Below are 25,313 nucleotides of genomic sequence, written 5' to 3'. Positions count from 1 at the left end.
GGTCTTTTTGCTATTTCTTGGTCTTGGGCCGCTCCCGTGGCATATGGAGATTCCCAGGCTAGGGGTCCAATCGGAGCTATAGCCACCGGCCTACACCAGAGCCACAGCAACGCGGGATCCGAGCCGCATCTGCAAACTACACCACAGCTCACGGCAACGCCGGATTGTTAACCCACTGAGCAAGGGCTGGGATCGAACCCTCAACCTCATGGTTCCTAGTCGGATTCGTTAACCACTGCGCCACGACGGGAACTCCCCAAGCTATATTTTTAATTTAAAATTTTTTCATTGAAGAATAGTCGATTTACAAAGTTGTGTTAGTTTCAGGTGTATAGCAAAGTGATTCAGTTATACATACATATATATCTATTTTTTTGCCACTGTGCAGCATGGGCACCAACTAACACATACATCTATACATACTTTTTTCCTCCCTATATCTATTTTTTAAGATTCTTTTCCTTTATAGATTATCACAAAATATTGAGTACAGTTCCTTGTGCTATATATAGTAGGCCCTTGTTGTTTATCTATTTTATATACAGTGGTGTAGATTCTGTTTGTTTTTTGTGGGTTTTTTTTTTTTTTTTTGGTCTTTTTTGTCTTTTTAGGGCCACACCCGTGGCATATGGAAGTTCCCAGGCTAGGAGTCCAATTGGAGCTGTAGCAGCCAGTCTATACCAGAGCCACAGCAATGCTGAAGCCAAGCCACATCTGCGACCTACACCACAACTCACATCAATGTCGGATCCTTAACCCACTGAGTGAGGCCAGGGATAGAACCCACATCCTAATGGATGCTAGTTGGGTTCACTAACTGCTGAGCCACAACGGGTACTCCAGCAGTGGTGTGTATCTGTTAATCCCAAACTCTTCATTTATCCCTTAACTACCTCCCCCTTTGGAAACCATATTTGTTTCTATGTGTGTGAGTCTGTTTCTGTTTTGCATATAAGATCATTTGTATCATTTACATTTTCATAAGTTCACTCTGCCTGCTTTGTGAAGGCTGTGCTCTAAGCAGACAAGAACATAGGGAGGGTGGGAGCAATATAGTTTAGTTTCGTTTGCAGGTGAGAAGGTGGACAGTGTAAGCTTTTGAGAGGAGTGGTCACCAGTTCATTTCTGGACATAATAAGCTATTGGGTCTATTAATGTATAGATTAGGGGAGTAAGGGGTTGGCATGTGATGAAATTGGAGAATATAATAGACTATTTTTTCAGAAAATGGGAGATGTGTAGAACAGTGGTTCTCAAGCCTGTGTTTTCATTAGGAAAAGTAACAGTGCCAGTGCAAACACACACCTAAATACAAACTAATTAATAAAGATGTCTGGTATGGGACTGAGACAATGGTAGTTTTTTAAAACTCTCAAGTTGATTCTGATGTGCGATGAGGGTTAAAAACATTGTTGAAGAGAAAGAAGAAGACTAAACCCTGGACATGTCAGAAGAAAAAGATAAATGGTGAACGTATTGGGACTTAATCACTGATGCTTCTGTCAGTTAGTTGTTTAATCAAGTACATTTCTGTAGAAATGAAATTAACTGATCTTGAGATCACAAGTGATGGCAGATTAAAGGGGCTCATAATATAAGGCTGTCATTATCATTTATAAAGTACAGTTCCTAATCCATTCTCCATAGAGGTAAGCAAGGATAATAGCTATTATTCAGAAACCTGTGGAGTTTTTAAAATATAATTTGGGGCTATTTTCTTCTTCCTAAAATTTCAAAGAATTAGAACTAATTAAAGAATGATTTGACACAATTAAATGTATGATTGAATCCATAAAGTTATTTTAAAGTATCTGATTAATTAATCATCAAACACTATTAGCTTGGCATTTTTCTCTACTTAGCCTTCTCAACTATCAATATTTCTGCTTGTAATTATTTAGAAAGTCTAGGTAGTTCATTTTCTGACTTTAATGAATTAATGAAAGTATACTCCATATCCACATGCAAGATTGGAGAAAATAATCATCACTAGGCTGTTACCAAAAGAAAAAAAAAAAAAAAAAAGCAAAAGACATCACTTTGTTATTTCTAGCCTCACCTCTTCTACATTCTCACCTTCCTTTTGGGGGACAATACCGTGTATTCCCATGATTTCTAATGTTACTTCTCTACCAGCTACCAAATCCACAATCCCAACCATAATCCCAATCCTGTTTCATGAGAACACTTCAAACTGGCTCTGAAACACCCCAGCACCTCATCTTCCGTGTGCAATAAAGGGGACCAGTGAGGAGTCTGTTTCATGACCCAAAGGAAGGCTGAGGGACTGAAATCAAGTTGGCAGCAGCAGGAGGTAGAGAGAAGAGATTAAACTTGAGATGCATTCTGAAGCCAACCTTTACAGTCTGGAGGCTGATGAGACACAAGATGGTGGCCATGGCTGACCCCATATTTCTAGATAGGAACGTGAGGAGTGGGGAGTCTAACAGAAATGGAAGTTTTGGGGGACAGAATGATTTTGAAGAGAGGTTATGGTTCATTTTAGATATAGTAATTCTGCCCTTTCTATAGGACACTGAGGTGGGTACACCTGCAGCTGACTGTTGAGTCTGGAATTGGGGAAATGGGTCAGAGCTGCATTGTAAAATATGATATTCAAGTGTCCTTTTTTACTGTCTAGATATTATCAGGATGCAGTGTCTCTGAGAATTTATTCATCTTTAAAAAGATAGGATTGTGTCTAATAAGCAGTAATAGTACCTAATAAGTAATTTGTCTAATAAGGGCTTTTAAAACTCCAATTCTGATAGTTTACTTTTCTTTATCCAACCCTGTCTTTGTGGTCTGTTTTCTCTCTTTCTCCAGTATTATCTCTGCCTGAAATCTTTCTTCCCTCTTACAAATACCAATTCATTACTCAGCCTTCAAAAGTGGACTAACTTGGAGTTCCTGTCATTGCTCAGTCGTAACAAACCCAACTAGTATCCATGAGGACTTGGGTTCGATCCCTGGCTTCACTCAGTGGGTTAAGGATCTGGTGTTGCTGTGACCTGTGGCATAGGTTACAGATGCAGCTCGGATCCCCCATTGCTGTGGCTGTGGTGTAGGCTGGCAGCTGTAGCTCCAGTTGGACCCCTAGCCTGGGATCTGTCAAATGCTGAGGATGCAGCTTTAAAAACAAACAAACAAACAAGTGGGCTAATTTGCCTGACCTCAGTTCTCTTGGTCAGAATTAGGTAATCATTCCTCCAAACCCCAAGAAACCCCCCTAAACAGCCTATTGAATGGGTGGACATAGTCTGACTTCATAGTATGGTTTGCACAAGTCGAAACAATCTACAAAATCCTGATTAAATAGTTAACTTCAGTCAAGATTTTGGAGTTTAGTTTAAACATGGAAAAATTAAGTTCAGTTTTCACACATTAGTACCTGCAATAAAGAAGGACAAATAAAGAATTCAAAATTGTATTGAAATCAGAAGAGAAGATTCGGGAGCCCACTTTCCATTGTGTCCTAGAGCAGGACAGGTCATGCTGTGGAATTTGTGAGCAGTTCTTATTGCATGTTGTGTTGGGATTGTAATTGAGGGAGTGAATTTTCTTTCCTGTTGTGATTTTAATCATCACCAATTTAATTTTGGAAGAAATTGTGACAGATTATTGAGATTTAGTATATTTCATTGCTGAGTCTTGCTGTGTTGCTTTTTCACATCAATGACTTTGGAATTAAAGCGCTCAAAGAAACTCAGAATTGTGGACCTCCCAGTGAATCACTTGTGCCTGTCACAAAGCCACCTGAGCACATTTAACTGAAGTCTAACTGAAGAAAACTTTTCAAAAAGAGTATCACTAATGTGTCTATGATCCAGCAATCCCACTCATGGCCCTATATCTGGACAAATTGTTCATTCAAAAAGATCCACGCCCCCGTATGTTCATAACAGCACTGGTCACAATAGTCAAGACATGAAGCAACCTGAATGTCCATTGACAGATGAATGGATTAAGATGTGGTACATATGTACAATGGAATACTATTCAGCCATAAAAGGGCAAAATAACACCATTTGCAGCAACATGGATGCAACTAGAGATTCTCATACTAAATGAAGTAAGTCAGAAAGAGAAAGACAAATACAATATGATATCACTTATATGTGGAATCTAAAATATGGCACAAATGAACCTATCTACAGAACAGAAATAGACTTACAGACACAGGGAACTGACTCGTGATTGCTAAGGGATGGAGGAGGGAGTGGGATGGACAGGGTGTTTGGAGTTGGTAGATGCAAACTATTACATTTAGATTGGATAAGCAATGAGGTCCTACTGTGTAGCACAAGGAACTATATCCAATCTCTTGGGCAAGAACATGATGGAGATAGTATGAGAAAAAGAATGTATATATATATATGAATGACTGGGTCAATATGCTGTACAGCAGAAATTGACACAGCGCTATAAATCAATTATATTCTTAAAAAATTAATTTGATGAAAAATGATTTTTAAAAAGTACCTAAAGAACAGCTTCTGTTTACACCTGGCTGCTCAGTAACCCTGGTTGAGCCTGCACAAATGAAGCTATCATGCATCTAGACAACGTTTGGGAAATAAAGCTTGCTGCCTCAATGCTACTCAATCACTCAGGTAATTCCTGAACTACCATTCCTTCTCTAGACATCTCATTTCCTTGACTACAGTAGCCTTGCTCCTTTTAAGCTATTGTTTACTGTTTCAGACATTTATTGTGCATTATGAATTAAATTTTAAAATGCTGTTTATTAGCCCATTGTAGAGGATCTATTAAATGTTACCAAAGAGTGTGTGGTCAGGAATCTGGACATACTGTCATGTTAGCGCTTTCTCTCCATTTCTTATGATTCTATTCTGGAAAAAAGTTGTCTCAGGGTGACTACCCCTTGCTTGTTATCTGGCAATTTTGGTTGGGACATAAAATCTTTTTTTATTTGATTGCAACAAAAAAAAAGTTTCCTTTTCTTCTTTTATCATCAGTTATTTTTTTTCCGCAATGAAACAGAATACATTTTAAATGTTAAATTTATCTTTAGATGGCTCTTCACAGATGCTGTTTTAAAAATTACTATTCACATACCCAAATTTAGCTCTCATGGAATCAGTTCCAAATTACATTTGTTTATGTATATATATGTGTTTGTGTGTGTGTGTGTGTGTGTGTGTGTTATTTTCTCTCTTGCAGTGAAATCGGTGACATTAGAACTCTGCAAAAGCTCCTAATTTTTGGAGGGATTCAAATTAAGATTATTTTTTCCATTTTGGCATCAACTTCTAATAGTTTTCTTTAGCTTATTTTCTCTGGCTTGGTGCCAGCATCCTACTTGTCACTAAAGTAGTTTGCAGTTTTTTTCATATCTTCACAAAATGACCTTCTCTCTTTATGACTTTAATTCTTAATACATTTTTACAGCACTCTTATCCATTATGTATGTAGACAGTGTTAACAGAGGGTTCAGTATGGAATAATGTTTTGGCTTTCCATTAACGTGTGAAAAACATTTTCTTTATTTTGACCACCTGCATTTCTTCTTCCTATGTTAGTATTCGTTTAACATTATTAACTGTCTGCTGAGTGCTCTGATCTGGTTTTGGTCCTGAAGGTACAAGAGATATTTGAAAACATACTCACCCCTTTCTCAGAGTGCCCTCAATGTAGGTAGGGAGGCAGACAGTGAACAAATGATAATGTAATGCAAAAAGCTCTCTGATGGCGGAGGAAATAACTACCAAGCTCCCACAGACAGACTGAGAACCAGGAAGATAGAGCAGGTCACTGCTGAAGTAGCCTAGTGTCAACTGCAGGACACAATGATGAGCCAGGAGGAGACCTCTCAGGGAGAGATGTCCAGAGAAGAGACCCCAAGGAGACTTAATGAGGGGAAAATTCTCAGAAAAAAAATTAAAAGTAATTTTATTGAAAGTAAATATACCTTTATCACTATGAAATGTGGGTATTGGTTTATAATCAATTAAACTGTTATATTTAAAACCCAGATATTACTGAGTATTGAAGGACAAGTAATTTCTGGGAATGACACAGAGTAGTTTATGGCAAATAACTGTACTATATAAAGAAAATCTTGGTCGTCAATATCTGAATGATTAGTCAGATCAAGTGTTCATGGTAAAAATAAAACTGAGTGTATAATAGCATACACATCATATTTTTCACATCGAAATTTAATTCTTATTAGGCCACATGCCATAATTTTAATGTTAAAAAGAGCTGAATTCTACTCTATTATGGATATTGTATGTTCAATCATCCTCATACACGGAAGGAAATCCACAAATAAACTTCCATATGCTTAATGTTACAAAATTTTGTTTTAAAAACATATGCTAGAGTTCCCATCCTAGCTCAACAGTAGCAAACCTGACTGTTATCCATGAGGATGAAGGTTGGGTTCGACTCCTGGCCTCCATCAGTGGGTTAAGGATCCAGCATTGCCATGAACTGTGGTGTAGGTTGAAGATGCATCTGGAATCTGGCTTTGCTGTGGCTGTGGTGCAGATCAGTAACTGAAGCTCCCGTTTGACCCCTAGCCTGGGAACTTCCATAAGCCACAGGGGAAGCCCTAAAATGCAAAACAAACAAAAAATGTATACTTAGCATGATTATTACTGGCCATTTGAAAACTTAAATCAGATGGCAAGTTTAAACAACAACATGTTAGAACTGTATCACCTTTTTTCCTTCATTTTATGTAAGTATCACAATTGGAAATTAGTTGGGGGGGAAACAGGGGCTCATTGTGAGCAGGCACTACGTTTACCCATTCTTGGTGTACACTTGCAACTAAAAATCAATTTATTTGACTGTACCTGTAGAACTTGGAAAGAAGTTTGAGTGAACCACAAAGATCTATTGGGAACATCAGGTAAAAACATAGGCAAGGAAGGCGAACCCCAGCACTTGGTGACATTCAAACATTAACAAATGCTCAGGGTTACCCTAACTATGTGAAATGTGTGCTAGAAACATTAAAAAATATTCATTTATATTGTTAGTTGTCCTCTAGTTTCCTAAATGCCACAGTGAGGTAGGAAACATGCAGCTCCTCTAGAAGAGTTTTGGTGTCAAAAAATGTGATCTTTCTTTGATGGCACAAATGGAGCAGACATTTCAGCTGGTGGGTGACATAGGAGGAGAAAGAAATAGAGACCCACAGTCCCACAGCATGGACAAAACATGGAAAGTTGTTTATGATTTTTTTTAATATTACAGGTTTTGTAAAACTTGGGGAAAAACTACATTTACATACTTAATAAAAGCCCCCAAAATAAACTTATAAAGTTAGACAGGTCTGTATTTATACTCATACATTTTTCATGTGTTAGCCATGCAGAATTTCATTTACCTAAACTAATGAAATAACCTAGCTGTTATGATTTTATGTGGGATGATGAAAGGTGTTTAAAATGTTTGATATGAAATGTTTGTACCATCTACTTGTTACAAAGGTATATGCCTTTCAGAAACTCCCATAGAGTAAATAAGTGACTCAATTATCTTGAAATAAGCTCAGAGATCAATAGAATTAGAAAAGAAGCTGTATTATCAGGCCCAAGGAGGATGGTAAAAACTACATATTTGATGTTTTAAGCAAAACATCTAGACATTCCAAGACTTTCAAAATATGAGACATAAATCTATGGGATGGATTACAAAGTTACTACAATAAGAAAAATTCATATGGCAATGCTTTTTCTGAATAAATCTATACTGAAAATATACTTACTATGAAGTCAATGGCTTGCAAAAATTCTTATGATAAAAAATTAAAGAGATGTTTTCACTATATAAAAAGTTGAAAACCAATATTTCATTCAAACACCTTGAAATGTGTTCCCAAAGCTGCATAAGAAACCCAAGTTTCTTTCTGTTTGTCTCTTTTTTCTTTTCCTTCCTACATAATCCACGCTTTCATGCCCTTGGTAAACAGAATTCTTAAGGAAGTGGACATGTCTAGGGCACATAGCAAAATGTATTCTTCAAAGGCATGGCACTAAATTTTACGAATTTTACTTTCTCTAAATTTCCTTGTTTCTAGAGAGATGAAGGTGGAATTTAGCCTACTTTCAATGCTGGGGTGACTATTTTTTTTGTAACTTTGAGTAAAATCTATTTGATCACTTTTGCACCCCAAACAAGTAATATATAATCTTCTGCCAGTCTCTTGTAGTTATTTATTTCTCCTAAAAAGGTAAAAGTAACTCCCATCAAAATTTCTAACTTCATATACAACCTTTCTCTGTAATAAGCGTGTGAACCATGAAATTTAGAACAATTTGTTGGAATAATTAAATAATTAGTCTTTGGAAATGTATAATTTTCTACTGGCTATTGATTAAACTGTATGATGAAATAAGAGTGCAGTTTGCAAAGCTGAAGAAATGGAATCTACATTTTATTTTTTAAAGTAAACTTTAAAAAAAAATTATGTAAGTTTTACATTGACAGAAAAACTGTAGCATAATATAGAGTTCCCATAAACAATGTATAGTTTCCCCTAGTAACATAATACATTAGTATTGCACATTTGTTACAATTAATGAATCAATACGAATTCTTTAAAATTAACTAAAGTCTGGAGTTCCCACTGTGGCACAGTGGGGTTGGAGGTGTCTCCAAAGCAATGGGACATAGGTTTGATCCCTGGCCCTGCACAGTGAGTTAAAGGACCCTGCATTGCTGCAGCAGCAGTGTAGGTCACAGCTGTGACTTGGATCTGATTGCTGACCTGAGAATTCCATACACTACAACAGCCAAAAAAGAAAAGAAAATTAACTAAAGTCTGTACGTTATTTAGATTTCCTTAATTTCTACCTAATGTCATTTTTCCATCATCCCATTCAAGATACATTGTATTTAATTCTCATGTCTCCTTAGGTTCCTCTTGGCTGTGACAGTTTCCCAGACTTGCCTTATTTATGACCCTGACAGTTGTGAGGATTACAGGTCTTAGGTGGAATGTTCCTCCACTGAAATTTGTCTGATTTTTTTTCTAATTGTTAGAGTGGTGTTCTGGTTTGCGTGGAGGAAGACCGCAGAGGTAAAGTACCATTTTCATCACATCTTAAAAGAGTTCATACTATCCACCTGACTTAGCACTGTTGATATGGACCTTTACAACACAGCTCAAGTGGGGTCTGCCAGGTTCCTCCACTATGACATTGAAACTCTTTTCATTATTTCCATATTGTGCTCTTTGGAAGGAAGTTACTATACACAGTCTTCAAGGGGGTAGGGATTATGCTTCTCTCAACCTTTTGAGGGGGGCTCTCTACATAAATTATTTAGAATTCCACATGACAGATCCCCCATTAATGTCTTTATTCAATCATTTCTCTATATCAGTATAAACTTACAGATATCTAACTTCTGCTTTGGCCACTGGGAGTTCTGCACTGCAAGTTGCTTCAGACTCATAGTGTATATTTCCTGTCCCCATCCTGGGATTAGCCACTTCTCCAAGCAGCCCAGTCCCTTTCATTGGAGAGTAGTATTAGAAACCAACCTCTGGGCACTGGGTATATTCATTGCTACTAGGCTGTCAACCCAACATTGCTTCTAGGCCTCCCAACTGACAGAACTAGGAGACTTATGTGCAAATACTAAGCCATGTGCATACACATGTTTATAAATACTTCTCTGTATTAAGCTAAACAAAAGTGCATATTGATGTTTACATCTTTCATACCACATGGCACATGCCCTCTCCCCTACTTGTCTATAACCTCCCACCCCAACACTGAGGAACCTGGCCTACATTCACTTCCACCACTTAATTGTTCCTTCCCAGCATACTGGTCTCGCTGTATTAGAATTGTCAACTGCTACCCACCTCCACCCCTCCCCCCACCCCCGCCACGGTGAACAATTATAGGAAACAGAGCACAGTGCTGATATGCAACAATTTTTGCTGTAATCTTACAGACTCCTTTCTAAAGTGGTTAGTTCAGCATATTTTCCCTCATGCTGTCCAGTGAGGTCATATAATACATTTGTCACATATTTAAATTTTATTTTTCACATTCCATCCTGGGATCACCCAACCTTTTAAATGATATGTTTTTATTTACATACATTTTCAGGTTGACACTCTGCTGTGAAGTTCCCTAGACTCTCACCATCCATTATAGTGTCATACAGACTAGTTTCACTGCCCTATCACTGACTAGTTTTCTGATCCTATAGTTCTGTCTTTTCCAGAATGTCCTATAATTAGAGTCATACATAGAGTGGCCCTTTTCAGGCTGGCTTCTTTAGTGTGGAAATATGCTTTTAGGATTCATTTACACCTTTTTATGGATCATTTCCTTTTATTTCTGAATAATGTACCATTATGGGAATGTACCATAATTTGTTTATCTAGTCACCTATTGAAGGATATATTGGTTGTTTCTAGCTTTTAGCAATTATAAATGAAGCTACTAAAAACCTTTATGTACAGATTTTTTTGGAAGTGGAAGCATAAATTCTTAAGTCAGTTGGGTAAATAGCTACAAGTTCAATGTTTGATAATAATATTTAGGTTTGTAATAAGCTACCAAATTGGCTGCACCATTTTACATTCCCATGAGCAATGAATGAGAGGTCTGGTTGCTTTACATCCTTGGCTAGCATTTGATGTTATCAGTTGAGTTTGAGCCATTCTAATTGATGAGTTGTAATATCTCATTGTTTTAATTTGCATTTCCCTAATGACATATGATGGTGAACATTGTTCATATACCTACTTGTCATCTGTATATCCTCTTGGTGAAGTTTCTGATCTGCTAATTTGGCTTTTTTTTTCTGAGTTGTTTTCTTATTGTTGATTTCAAGAGCTCTTTGTATATTGTGGATAAAAGACCTTTATCTAATGTGCAGTTTTCAAATATTTTCTCTCAGTCTATGACTTGAGTTTTCATTCTCTTAAAACTTTCAGAGAATAGAAGTTTATAATTTCAATTAATCCTAAAATCAATTTTTTTTTATTTCCTGGATTGCGATTTTAATGTTTTATCTAACACTTCATTGCTAAAGCCAAAGTCAATCACATTTTCTCCCTTGGTTTCTTCTAGAAGTTGTATAGTTTTCATTTAAATTGGGTCTGTGATCCATCTTCAGTTAATTTTTGTGATAGGTGTAAGGTTCTGTGTCCAGATTTGATTTTTTACATGTGAATGCCCAGTTCTTCCTGAACCATTTGTTGAAAAGATGATCTTTTCTCATTAAATTGTCTTTGCTCTTTTTCAAAGATGAGTTAACAGCAATTATGAGTTTATTTTTGGACTTTCTATTCTGTTATGTTGTTTTTTTATGTTCATTATTTTGCCAAAACCACTCTGACTTGATGACTATAACTTTGGTAAGTTTCAAAGGTGGGTAATCTGAGTCCTTCAGCTCTGTTCTTCTTCTCTACTGTATTGGCTATTTGAGGTATGTCTCCTTCCCATGTAAGCCTTAAAATAAATTTGTCAATATCTACAAAACAGCATATTGAGATTTTGATTGGGGTTTGCTGAATCAATAGCTCAAGTTAGGAAAAATTGACATTGTTACAATATTGAGTCTTCCTATTCACAAACACAGGATTTTTCTGCTTTTTTTTTTTTTGAGATTTTTTCTGATATTTTTTACAAGCAAGATATGGTAGTTTCCAACAAAGGTTACTTTAGAGTGTAACCTTGTAATCCCTCATACGCCACTGCTGATGTCTCAGAGGTTGGCCCAGCACATGTGCTGAGTGTTGAGCTAGTAAACTCCTGAAGAAGCTTGTTAGTCATCACAAAAGAATAGCCCCCTGTCCCTGTTATGTGACTTCCCCTCATTTGCATCTGTACTGAGACTTGGAGGAGTCACTGTGTTTAGTTTTCCCAAAGTTGCCAACCTGGAAGCTTCCCCTTCCTCCTTTCCTAACAACTTTTGTGTCTTGACTCATATTGCTACCAAGATGGTCTCCTCAAAACCCTTCTTTGCCCTGCACCAACAGAGGGGGGCTGGGAGCCCCCTCCTTCTTCCATGCCACTTCTTTTTTTAATTTAATTTTTATTGAAGTATAGATGACTTACAGTGCTATGTCATTTCTGCTGTATAGCATAGTGACCTACACACACACACACACACACACACACACATTCTTTTTCTCATACTACCTTCCATCATATTCTCTCCCAAGAGATTAGATATAGTTCCCTGTGCTGTAAAGCAGGACCTCATGGCTTATCCATTCTAAATGGAATAGTTTGCATCCAGCAACCCTGATCTCTGTGCCACTTCTGTATTCATCACCAGGTTTCCTCATAAGGCTAGAGTAACTTATAAGACTTCAAAGAAAGATAGGTGCTTCTAAAAGGAATTTAAGGCAGAAGGAGAGCTTTTAAAAAGAAAACTGCTTATATCTTTCCTCTAGTCTAAGCAAAAATCACTTAAGAATTTAAACCTTCACTATGACTTACCTATGGCTATCCTCATTTCCTAAATTTACTCAAAAGCAGAAAGCTCTTCTTTATCTTCTCATTTACTTTATTATCAATAATTATTTATCAGGTTCTAGGTCAGTTAGTGTTCCACATCCTAGCAGACAGCCATGAACCTCTCTCTCCATTTGAGAAACCATGCCTCATAGTCTATCAGAAGGCCCCAAGGATGTTTTTCCATTTGATGGAAGTCAGTTTAATGGTTACCTCATCTAAAGACTCCCTGGTCTAAAGGCCTCCAAAAACACCAGAGGTGTTCAAGGACACAGGTCTTCAAGGACAATTCAGAGCTGCATGTGTGTTGGAAATGCACAGGCATCCAGAGAGTAGGTGATGTGAGTTGTAGGCATAAATGTTACAGACTTCTGAGGGCCTAGGGAGGAATACACACACACACAAATATGTTCCCCTTCCCCAAGAACAGAAGTTAATCCTCAGAGATACTGCAGCCAACCCACTGAAGAAGGATCATACCCCTAACTTCCTTCTTTCTCTATCTGCACATTGTTTCTCTCATAAAGGAGACTGAGCTTCATGTTTATTCTGGAGGGGGGTGTTCAAGAGTTGAGGCCTAATTCTTGATGACACTTACCCAAAGAAACATACAGTCAAATGTCTAAAATTTTAGATCAAAAAAATCCTTTCAGGAGTTCCCGTCATGGCGCAGTGGTTAACAAATCCGACTAGGAACCATGAGGTTGCGGGTTTGGTCCCTGCCCTTGCTCAGTGGGTTAACGATCCGGCGTTGCCGTGAGCTGTGGTGTAGGTTGCAGACGCAGCTTGGATCCAGCGTTGCTGTGGCTCTGGCGTAGGCCGGTGGCTACAGCTCCTATTCAACCCCTAGCCTGGGAACCTCCATATGCCATGGGAGCGGCCCAAGAAATAGCAAAAAAAAAAAAAAAAAAAAAAAAAGAAAGAAAGAAAATCCTGTCATGTTCTTAGACAAGGGCTATTCTCATTTCCTTTGAGGATGGAGGTTAGAGAATATCCTCGGGGTCATGCATGTGGTGAAGGGAAGGACTTGCCAGGCCCCTATCTAGACTTTACTGGTGTGATGTGGGCTCGGCCACCTTGTAGGAAGGAAATGGCTGAGGAGGGAGACAGGCAAGGTGGAGGTAGCCAAATGCATTTTTTTTTTATGAGAAGAAAAATGTTCTGATTTTAAGATTTAATTCCATTAGATGTAGGGTACAGTTAGGTAAATGTCCTAAGCTTCCCTGAGAGAAATCAGCTGGGCTTTCTTTCTGCTCAGCTGCACAGCTGCAGGAGAACTTTTCACAGGGCATTTATGTGGAGAGTATGGCTGGATCACAGTGCCATTTACATGGATTAAGAGAGAACACCCCCCACAAGGGGCTGTGCAGCACAGCTGGTAGCTGAAGAAGCTTTTGCAGTTGTAAGAATTTTAATTTTCCTGTCAATTATTTATATTTATTCTCTTTGGAGAGTTGTCCAAAATCAGCCTTTTCCTTCAGGTGATAGGAAGTCAGACATCTTTTCTCAAAGTTTTCACGTACTCATTGCACTGCTGTTGAAAAAATGGTCCATGTGTCAGTTTTACCTCTACATATAAGTTCCAGATCTTTCAGATCCCATTACCAAGAGCTCCAAGCACAGCGTTTGGCAGCAAGGAAGTATTTACTAAATGTTTTCTGAATTTAAAGTAAATCACTCTCTCTGATGTATATCCAATTGTTCTGCATTTTTTCCTTCCTGATTTTAATTTATTGTCAATTTAGTTCACAGAGAATGCATGGCACTCCTATTTATTAAATTAAATGTCTCCTAGGTGTAGCATATTAAAAATTAAGCTTAGTTAAATCTCAATTTCCTGTGATCATTATATAAGTTGCTCATTCATTGTATCTCATATTAGTTTGGTTCAATGGTTAGGGGTAATTAACATGAATACTTAATGACCATTTTCCTATTTTGATCTATCACTAATGATACTTACAGTTTAAAGTGCATCAAGGTTAAATATAAATGCTCATAGTCTGCCCACCCTTCTGACTGATGGTGTATCCTTCCACCTGAGAATATAGTAACTACTCAGTCCACAGAGATTGTTGCTCTGAAAAGGCTCAGTGAACCACACTGTTAACCCTTTCATTACGTCAAACCCAGAACCTAAGCTATCTCTGGAATATCTCCTTTTATCATCCATGTTGCCAAAAAGATTGTTTTGAAATGTGCTCTAGGGGAGGGATCAAAATGGCAGAGAACTAAGACCTGTCACCTTCTGCCACAAACACATCAAAAAATCCATGTACATGTAGAACAATTTATACAGAATATCTACTGAATGCTGGGAAAAGACCTTAAACCTCCAAAAAGGAGAAGAAACCCTCCACATAACTTGGTAGAAAAAAAGGGAAAAAAAAAGAAAGAGAGAGGAAAAGGAATCAGGATGGACTAGGACTCCTGAGAGGGAGCTGTGAAAGAGGAAGAGCACACCAGCTGGACTGAAGAAGGCAAAGCAAAGAGAGAGCCATGCAGACCATCAGTACCACAGACTGAGATGCTCAGAAGGGGGCTGGGTGCTGAGTCTCAAGTGCCAAGGTCAGTTCCGGGAAGAGGACTAGAGTTGGCTGTGTGGAAACAGTCTGAGGAGCTAGGGAGCAGTGCACAAAGTGATGGGAAGCAGAGTGCCACAGCCAGGGGAACCTGGGGGGAGGTTGAGCCTGTGGAAGAATCAAGGAGTCATTGCTGGGGAGGGCGAGACAAGAAGTGGATGGCTACTGGACTCTTGAAGGGTGGGGTTACAAGCAGTGAGGCACCTGTTGCATGGGCTATGGATAACAGGCCCCTCTGTGTGGGCTATAGGTGTTGGCATGTCCTATGCAGGCTAAGCATGACAGGGCACCTCTTGCATGGTCTACAAGCAGCAGAGGCAAACTCAGTCATCTCAGACTCCAGAGTTGGGCATGGTCTGCCACCACTAGGGATCTGTGAACAGGTACCATCTATGGCCCCATTTATCTCAGTTCAGCACAATCAGGCAACACTCATTGTTGCTCTCACTAACCTGAGATCACACACACCCTGCCATTGCCACTGCCAATGCTCCAGGTGCAGCCTACACCTGACTGAAGGTCACTGCCACTTCCCAGGGCCCTGCAACTAGGAGCAGCCAGCACCACCTTCCCCTGGGTCCTTGCCACTGTCAAGGGTGCAGCAACTAGGCACTGGCTACTAGCCCTGCCCATTGCCTCCATCTCCCATGCAGCATGCAGCAGCCTATCAAGGCAATAACAGCATGCACACACCAATGAAAGAGACAGCAAGCATCCAAAAAAGCAGCCTCACAAATAAAGTAAAGAGTAAGCCCTCACAAAATACCCAGGGGCACTCTCACATATAAATAGCCCTCCAAGACTATGGTAGTTGTTTTCCCCAAATTCAAAGAAAAAGAAAAAATATAAGCAAAATGAAGAAGCTCAGGAACCATTCCCAGTTAAAAGAACCAGGGAATTCACCTGAAGCAGCAAATGATGAAACAGACTGCTGCAGTCTAACAGACACCAAGTTCAAAAAGGAGATAGTGAAATTACTGAAGAAATTAAGAGCAACTATGAAGGAATTAAGAGCAGATATGCATAGCAATGAAGATTACTTTAGAAAGGAACTCAAAAATATAAGAAAAAGCCAAGAAAAAATAGAAAATTCATTTGTAGAGATACAAGCTGAGTTAAAGGCACTAACAAGCAGAATGAATAATGCAGAAGAACAAATTAGTGACATGGAAAATAGAATAATGGAAATCACCCAATCAGGACAACAGACAGAAAACCAAATGAAAAAATATATATATATGAAAGCAATATAAGAAATCTATGGGATTAAATAAACTGGATCAATCTATGCATAATAGGGATTCCAGAAGGAGAAGAAAAAGAAAAGGGGATTGAAAATATATTTGAAGAAATTATGGCTGAAAACTTTCCAAATCAAAAGGAAACAGATAGCAAGATACAGGAAGCACAGAGAGCCCCAAATAAGTTTAACCCAAATAGGACCACACAAACACATATTATAATAAAAATGGCAAAAGTTAAAGATAAAGAGAGGATTCTAAAGGCAGCAAGAGAATAATAGAGTTAATTATAAGGGAACCCCCACAAAGCTATCATCTGATTTCTCTACAGAAACACTACAGTCCAGAAGAAAGTGGCAAGATATATTCAAAATTCTAAAGAGAAAAATTTGCAGCCTAGAATACTCTACCCAGAGAGAATATCATTTAAAATAGAAGGAGAAATAAAAAATTTCTCTAACAAAGAAAAATTGAATAATGTAGCAAATGTAGCAATACTAAAACCAAACATTCTAAAAGAGATCCTGAAAGGTCTCCTCTAAAAAAAAAAAAAAAAGAAGTAAGGAGAAATAGGATGGAGGAAATCACAATTGGAAAGTAATCACTTAAATAAGCCAGTATACAGATATAAAAGAAAAAAAATCTATTGTAAAAGTGACAGTAAACACAGGGAACATCAAAAGGATAAACATGAAGATGTTAAAAAAGGAATTCAAAATCATAAAATGTGAAGAAGGAAAAAAGAAAATCTAGACTAATTTTTTTAGAATATATTTGAGCCTATATGACTATCAGACTAAAGCAGGCAGATATAGCAAGGGGTTAACATACTTGAAAAACAGGGAAACCAGAAATCAAAACCAAACAATATATTCACAAAAACTAAAAGGAGGAAGACGCAAACATAAAATAAAATGAAAACATCCAACCAAAAAAAGAAAGGAACAAAGGAAAAACTTAGAATCAACTGGAAAACAATGTTTAAAATGGCAATAAATACATCTTTATCAATAATTATCTTAAATGTCAATGGACTGAATGCACCAATCAAAAGACAGAGTGGCAGACTGGATTGAAAAAAAAAAAAACAAAAACAAGAGCCTATAATATACTGCCTACAAGAAACTCATATCAGGGCAAAGGACACATGTAAACTGGAAGTGAGGGGATAGAAAAAGATATTCCATGTAATTGGAAAAGACAGGAATGCAGGAGTTGCAATACTCATCAAAGGAAATAAACTTTCAAATGAAGGCTGTAGAGAAAGATAAAGAAAAACACTATTTAGTGATAAAAAGATCAATTCAAAAAAAGGGTATTATACTTGTCAATATATATGCCCCAATATAGGAGCACCCAAATACATACAACAAATACTAATAGACATAAAAGAAGAAATTGATGGGAATACAGTAATAATAGAAGACTTTAACACCCCACTTACATCAATGGAAAGATCCTCTAGACAGAAAATCAATAAGGCAACAGAGATCCTACATGACACAATAAAAGAGTTAGAATTAATTGATATCTTCAGGACATTATATACACAAAAATCAGAATATGCATTCTGTTCAAGTACACATGGAACATTCTCAAGGATTGACCACATGTAGGAAATAAAAGTAATCTCAACAAGCTTAAGAGTATAGACATTATTTCAAGTATCTTCTTGGACCACAATGGCATGAGACTAGAAATAAACCACAGGAAAAGAAAAGAGAAAACACTGACTGGTGGAGACTGAACAACATGCTACTAAAAACAAATGGGTCAATGAGGAAATCAAAAAGCAAAATTAAAAGATAACTCAAGGGAGTTCCCATTGTGGCACAGCAGAAACAGAGTCTGACCAATAACCATGAGGTTGCGGGTTTGATCCCTGGTCCTGCTCATTGCGTTAAGGACCTAGCATTGCTGTGAGCTGTGGTGTAGGTCACAGATGCATCTCAGATCCAGCATTGCTGTGGCATAGGCTGGCAGCTGTAGCTCCAATTTGACCCCTAGCCTGGGAACTTCCATATGCCATGGGTATGGCCCTATAAAGTAAAATAAATAAGTAAATAAATAATAAGTAAAATAAAAATAAAAAATAATACCTCAAGACAATGATAATGAAAATACAACCATTCAAAAATCTATGGGATGCTGCAAAAGCAGTGCTTAGAGGGAAGTTCATAGCAACACAGGCCTTCCCCAGAAAAGTAGAAAAATTTCAGATCACAATTTAACCTACTACCTAAAAGAATTAGAAAAAGAAAAACTAAAGTCAGCATAAGGAAGGAAAGCATAAAGATCAGAGAGGAAATCAATAAAATAAAATAAAATAAAAATCAATAAAACCATGAGCTGGTTCTTTGAAAGGGTAAACAAATTGAAAAACCTCTGGCCAGACTCACCAAGAGGAGAGAAAGAAGTCAAATAAACAGAGTAAGAAATGAAAAAGGAGAAATCTCAATGGATATTGCAGAAATACAAAACCATAAGAGACTACTGTGAGCAATTATATGCGAATAAATCTGCAAACTTTCTAGATACATACAGCCTGCCCAAACTGAATCAAGAAGACATACATCCATTTAACAGACCAATCACTAGAAATAAAAACACTCCCTACAAACAAAAGTTCAGGACCAGATGGCTTCACAAGTGAATTCTACTAAACATACAAAGAACTTATACCCATCTTTCTCAATCTTTTCCACAAGGTTGAAGAAGAAGGAATAATCCCAAAGACATTCTATGAAGCCACCATCACCCTAATACCAAAACCAGACACTATGAAAAAAGAAAATCATAGGCCAATATCTTTTATGAATGTAGACACTAAAATTCTCAACAAAATTTTACCCAACCAAATCCAACAACATATAAAAAAGATCATACACCACAACCAAGTGGTATTTATCCCAAGTTCACAAGGATGGTTCAACATATGCAAATCAATCAACATCAAATACCACATTAACAAAAGAAAAGTCAAAAATCACATGATCATCTCAGTAGTTACAGAAAAAGCATTGGACAAAACCTAACATCCATTTATGTTAAAAACTCCTACCAAAGGAAAATACCTTAATATAATCGAAACCATTTATGACAAACCAACAGCCAATATAATACTCAATGTCAAAAGGCTGAAAGCCTTACCACTAAAATCTGAAACAAGATAAGAATGCCTACTCTCACCACTTTTATTCAACATAGTACTGGAAGTCTCAACAAGTGGTGCTAGGAAATTTGGACAGCTGCATATAAATCAATGAAATTGGAACATGACCTCACACCATGCACAAAAATAAACTCAAAATGGCTGAAAGATTTAAACATAAAGTAAGACACCATAAAACTCCTAGAAGAGAACATAGGCAAAACATTCTGTAACATCAATTGTACAAATATTTTCTTAGGTCAGTCTCCCAAAGCAATAGAAATAAAACTAAAAGTAAACCAATGGGATCTAATCAAACTTACAAGCTTTTGCACAGCAAAGGAAACCATAAAATAAACAAAAAGACAATCTAAAGAATGGGAGAAAATAGTTTCATATGATGCACCCGACAAGGTCTTCATCTCCAAAATATACAAACTCATAAAACTCAATGGCAAAAAAAAAACCCAGTTAAAAAATAAGCAGAAGACCCAAGTAGACATTTCTCCATATAAGACATGCAGATGGCCAACAGACACATGAAGTGTTCCACATCACTAGTTATTAGAGAAATGCAAATGAAAACTACAATGAGGTACCACTTCACATCGGTCAGAATGGCCATTATTAGTAAATCAACAAATAAAAAATGCTGGAGAGGTTGTGGAGAAAAGGGAACAATCCTACACTGTTGGTGGAATGTAAATTGGTACAACCACTATGGAAAACAGTACAGAGGTACCTCAGAAAATTAAATATAAAACTACCATATGATCCAGCAATTCCACTCCTGGGCACATATCTGGACAAAACTTTCCTTGAAAAAGATACATGAATCCCTATGTTCATTGCAGCACTATTCACAGTAGTCAAGGAATGAAAACAACCTTGAATGGAAACAACCTTGATGCCTTCAACCAAGGCATGAAACAATCCATTCAATAGGTGAATGGATTAAAAAAATGTGGTACATACACACAGTGGAATACTACTCTGCCATAAAAAAGAACCAAAATAATGCCATTTATAGCAACATAGATGGAACTAGCAACTCTCATACTAAGTGAAGTAAGTCAGAAAGAGAAAGACAAATATCATTTCTATCTGGAATATAAAATATGGCACAAATGAACCTTTCTATAGAAAAGAAACAAACTCATGGATATGGAGAACAGACTTATAATTGCCAAGGGACAGGTGGGAGGAGTGTGACAGACTGGGAGCTTGTGGTCAGTAAATGTGGACTATTGCATTTGGAGTGGATAAGCAATGAAATCCTGCTATATAGCACAGGAAACTATATCCAGTCACTTGTGATGGAACATGATGGAGGATAATGTGAGAAAAGAATGTATATATGTGTATAACTGGGTCCCTTTGCTGTACAGTAGAAATTGATGGAAATTTCTAAATCAAATATAACAAAAAACATTTAAAAGGAAATGTGCACTAAAGTTTAAGTGTCCTGTGATAACCAAAGAGATGTCATCTGTAGTGACCATCAGATTCTCTACCAGCCAGGGTGATGGAGCACTCCACCTTTCCTGCCTCACTCTCCTTCACCTCATCTATACCTATGCTGCTGCCTTTGAGGCCATTCTACAAGTTGGTTCCTTTCAGATAAGACTCTGTGACTCTAACATAGCTGGTGGGAGTTCCTGTTGTGGCTCAGTGGGTTAAGGACCTGACTTGTATCCATGAGGATGCCGGTTCGATCCCTGGTCCCACTCAGTGGATTAAGGATACCTCCTTGTTGAAAGCTATGGTGTAGGTTGCACAGGTCATAGATGGGGCTCAGATCTGGTATTGCCATGGCTGTGGTGTAGCCCTCAGCTGCATCTCCAATTCAGCCTCTAGCGCAGAAACTTCCACATGCTATAGGTTCAGCCCTAAAAATTAAAAAAAAAAAAAAAAAGGAGCTAGTGAATTGGGTGGATGCGTAGTAAGTATCCTCAGCAAATCACCAGACAAGAAACTTCCCTTATAATAAGATGTGAATGATCAGATGGAGTCATGTACCCATCAGAGGCTTTCCTTATCTTCTTACATAGTGTTCATTCACATAATAAAAAGGTGAACTGATGCTGTACAGTCAGACAACTCTGGTCATTTCACACAGTTGACTTTATTTGTAAAGATTCCCGTGACTATGTCCAAGAGTAAGGAGAAGCTTTCATCTTCCAAGCCACAGCCAACAGGATCATATTTCTCTTCTCTTTTCCCACACCAGACAGGTTGGCGTCCATGGTGCATATTCAGTGATTACTCTGAGCACATTATTTAGCTTAAAAGAGTATTATTGCTACTTGTTGGATTGTTTTGCCCTCTTAAGCATCCTAGAATTCAGATAATATGTGTTACATGCAAAAGAAAACTAAAATGCAGCTGATGTTTTATTAGACTACATCACAGGCAGAGCCCAAAGTTTAACAGCCCCACTGTGCAGCTTGTTCAGCAGGACAGGTCAGAAAGATGGTCTGCGTGGGCCAACTTCAGGAAGGACATCTCAGAACAAGAGGGGCAGCCACCACCTTGGAGCTGAGCAAACAAGTTTACAAATCCACTAATTAGGGCATCCAAAAGATCCCAGTTAGGCTTGGATTTTAAAATTCTTGGGAAGACTGCATTGAATCTGACTAAAATCAAAAATGAAAGTAACACTTTATGAATTATAGTTTTGTCTGGATATATGCCCAGGAGTGGGATTGCTGAAACATATGGTGGTTCTATATTTAGTTTTCTGAGGAACCTCTACACTGTTCTCCATAGTGGTTGTATCAATTTCATTCCCACAAACACTGAAGTGGGGGTCCCTTTTCTCCAAACTCACAGAGAACAGATTTGTGGTTGCCAAGGGGAACGGGGGATGGAAGGGGATGGATGGGGAATTTAGGATTAGTAGATGCAAACTATTACATTTGGAATGGATAAGCAATGAGGCTCCACTATACAACACAGGGAACTATCGAATCTCTTGGGATGGACCATGATGGAAGATAGTATTAGAAAAAGAATGCATATGTATGTATAACTGGGTTACTTTGCTGTACAGCAGAAATTGATACAACACTGTAAAACAACTACACTCTAATAAAAATAAAATGAAATACAATAAATGAAAGTGATCCTTCCCTATGGCTTTTCCATACCTACTTCAGTACCTACAGGATAGCAGGGGCTCAAGAATAATGTGAGAAAAAAGAATGTATACAGGTATTTGTAGCTGGGTCACCATGGTGTACAGTAGAAAACTGACAGATCACTGTAAACCAGCTATAATGGAAAAAATTAAAATCATCACATAAAAAAAGAAAAAAGAAATACATACAGATGAATGTTGACTGAATAACGAGAATCTAGCTTGACCACCATCACCGCCACCACAAGAAAAGGCTGCAAATGAAATGAAATTATCTTATTTAATCTCAGACATGGAATAGAAAGAAATTGGCTGCCTTTAAAAACATGTCCCTGAATGGGTACTGATGATATCATCTTGTGGGTCACTTTATTATGCTTTTTATTCATGTATGAATTGAACATTTTATTGTAAGTCCTAGAGTGATATTTAATTACAGAGTTAATTTTTTTAAAAAATGGCAAATGACTTACAAGTAGAACATTTGTTGGTACTTGATTAAACTGTTTTGGTCATTATGTATCATTTCACTCCCTGCTTTGGAATAAAGACACTCATTTTCATTGACTCTTAGTGCACTTCAAGAAATGTAATTAAAAACTGATGACTAACTGATACTGTGTACCAGGGATGTGCAAATGTTTACTTTCTGTGGAATGCAAATTAGTGGGATATGCAGATTTTGTATCAGAGATAAGCGTTTTCAATAAAATCTCAAGAGACGTGTTTGAAAGGGCAAGCTTTAATCATTTGTTGCTCATTCAGTCAATTCTTTCCAAGCCCCTGCCACCATTTCCTTGAATCTCAGATGAATGGGTCAGTCATATCAGATCGCTAGTCTTATTTAAAACGTCATTCCATTAAGTATACTAGACTTACTTTTTATGAGCGTTTTTAAATATAATTTCCTATTCACATTGTTCAGATCTGTTGAACTTAAGTATTTTGTCATTTACAGTAATAACTCGTCATTCCATTAGTGCAACCTTTCTTAATGTTACTGTTCTTGTTTTGAATCCCAGAAACATTATAAACCACCAGATTGCTAATTGCTTTGGATGCTGTGCAAAATAATTATGCCACATTATTTTTGATATTTAATTGACAGTGTAATGCATTTAACTAAAGACTGGCAATAAACTATTTCTAATTATGGAGCGTGGTGGAGTGGAAAACGAGGCTGTAAAACTTTACAGGGAAACAATGTTTTCTTCATTACCTTCAAAGTCATTGTTGATATAACTTTTTCAGAGACAAAAATAGTCCCCCAACTGGGAAGTTCTGGAAAGCTAGAACTAGTTGTGGACTATTTCTACTCATGATATAGTAAGGAGATTTTTTTAATTATTATTTTAACAGATTGTACTGGCGATGGATGTCATATACTAAATTTACCATGCCATGCACTAAAATTTCTCCTTTAGTTGGCAGAACTTTATATAAGAGATATAACTATGCCACTGCCAGAATGAGTAATCGTTATCACTGGCCTATGTTCAATTCATTTTGCATCTGTAGGACATTCAGCTGAAAAGCTATGTCTTTGATGTCATTGAAATAAGTAGATACATCAGGAATTGAATCTGTTTTTAGCTCCTAAGGTAAGAACTTCTTGTTAGGAACCAAATCCTGGAAAATAACACTTAGAACTGGATGCAAGAAATTCCCACAGTCTAGAAGTGTCACAAACTGAGGAGTAAAATGTTAAGCTCTTTGAGTTCCTGTGTCCTGTGTTCATTGCCTGTGACTCTGAGGTTCTTAACAATCAGCATAATCTTTTCTTCCTCCTAACCTCTGGATAAGATAAAATGTCTCCCCAGGTATTTCATTAAGTCGCTTATTTGATTTCAATTACGTACATTTTCCAAAAACAACTAAAGAGACAACTAAAACAAGTGACATGTTTCAGGGACTGTACATTATTTTCAGAATTTCAGACATTGAAAAGGGATAAGAGGAAGGAGAAAATGCTGGGCTGGTGTGAAGCGATAGCCCGCAACCCCCGCAGGACCCCACCCAGCACGCGGACCCCCGAGGGCTCGGAGGAGAGGGCTGACGCTGCGCACCCCTCCACGCGGGTGAGTGGAGCCGTGGCCCCCATGGCTTGTGTGAGTGGATGCAGGGGGGTGGGGTGCTTGCTGAGGAAACAGCACTCCGCTTTGCAATAGTACCTGCACATGCCCTGTATTGTTCCTATAGATGTAGTTTAAGTAGTGGATATTGATCAAATCATCTCAGCCTCATAGCATCTAGAGTTTAATTCAGACAAAATAATTCCCTTTCTCTGCATTCCCTCCGGACGTTTCCCTTCCACCACATCAGTGAATTTAAGGAATGTGTCATGTTTTTACCTTGCATTCTACATTTCCGTAATGGAATGAATGGGAGAAAAGTCACCTTATCCCAAAATAGTGAAAAATAAAAATCATACCTCCTTTAAATAAATAAATAAATAAATAAATATATTCTAAAAATGTCTGAAAAAGGATTCAAAAATTGTATTCTTATGTAAAATTGTGAATTAAATAATGGCAAAAATGATTTTAAGGTATATTCTTTCTTGTTTTGTTTTCTGCTTTTAAGTTTGAATGCTAGGTTTTAGTTAGCCATTATTTTCCACTAATTCGGAAGAGACCTCATTAGCAAAAGGCATTTTAGAAGTTCTTTGTTTAGATTTTGGCTGGGACATTCTTGAGTTTGATTTAAAGGAGCAAAATTCCATTGTCTCTAAGTTTT

The 25,313-nt window shown here is 37.5% G+C and overlaps 1 protein-coding gene across 49 annotated transcripts in view; it reads left to right on the top strand.

Annotated features, from left to right (window-relative positions):
- The window catches only part of MARCHF1 (membrane associated ring-CH-type finger 1), an 836,078-nt gene that overhangs the window by 482,001 nt on the left and 328,764 nt on the right, over nt 1-25,313 (top strand). For 25 of the 49 annotated variants that reach the window (XM_084972203.1, XM_084972240.1, XM_084972217.1 and 22 more), the window contains one exon: nt 24,507-24,655. The exons of 21 other annotated variants lie outside the window; for them this stretch is intronic. In XM_084972203.1, the coding sequence (XP_084828329.1) occupies nt 24,545-24,655 (111 nt within the window). In that variant the 5' untranslated portion in view covers nt 24,507-24,544. Of the gene's footprint in view, nt 1-9,021; nt 9,059-24,506; nt 24,656-25,313 lie in introns of all 49 variants that reach the window. 3 more of the 49 variants (XM_084972201.1, XM_084972200.1, XM_084972216.1) reach the window with 1 other exon arrangement.

Source organism: Sus scrofa, chromosome 8 (genome assembly GCF_054392235.1).
Source record: "Sus scrofa isolate SSC_HxYL_T2T_F1_AM1 chromosome 8, Sscrofa_HxYL_maternal_Yorkshire_Landrace_v2.0, whole genome shotgun sequence".
NCBI lineage: Eukaryota > Metazoa > Chordata > Mammalia > Artiodactyla > Suidae > Sus > Sus scrofa.
This window is presented reverse-complemented; position numbering and strand designations above follow the sequence as displayed.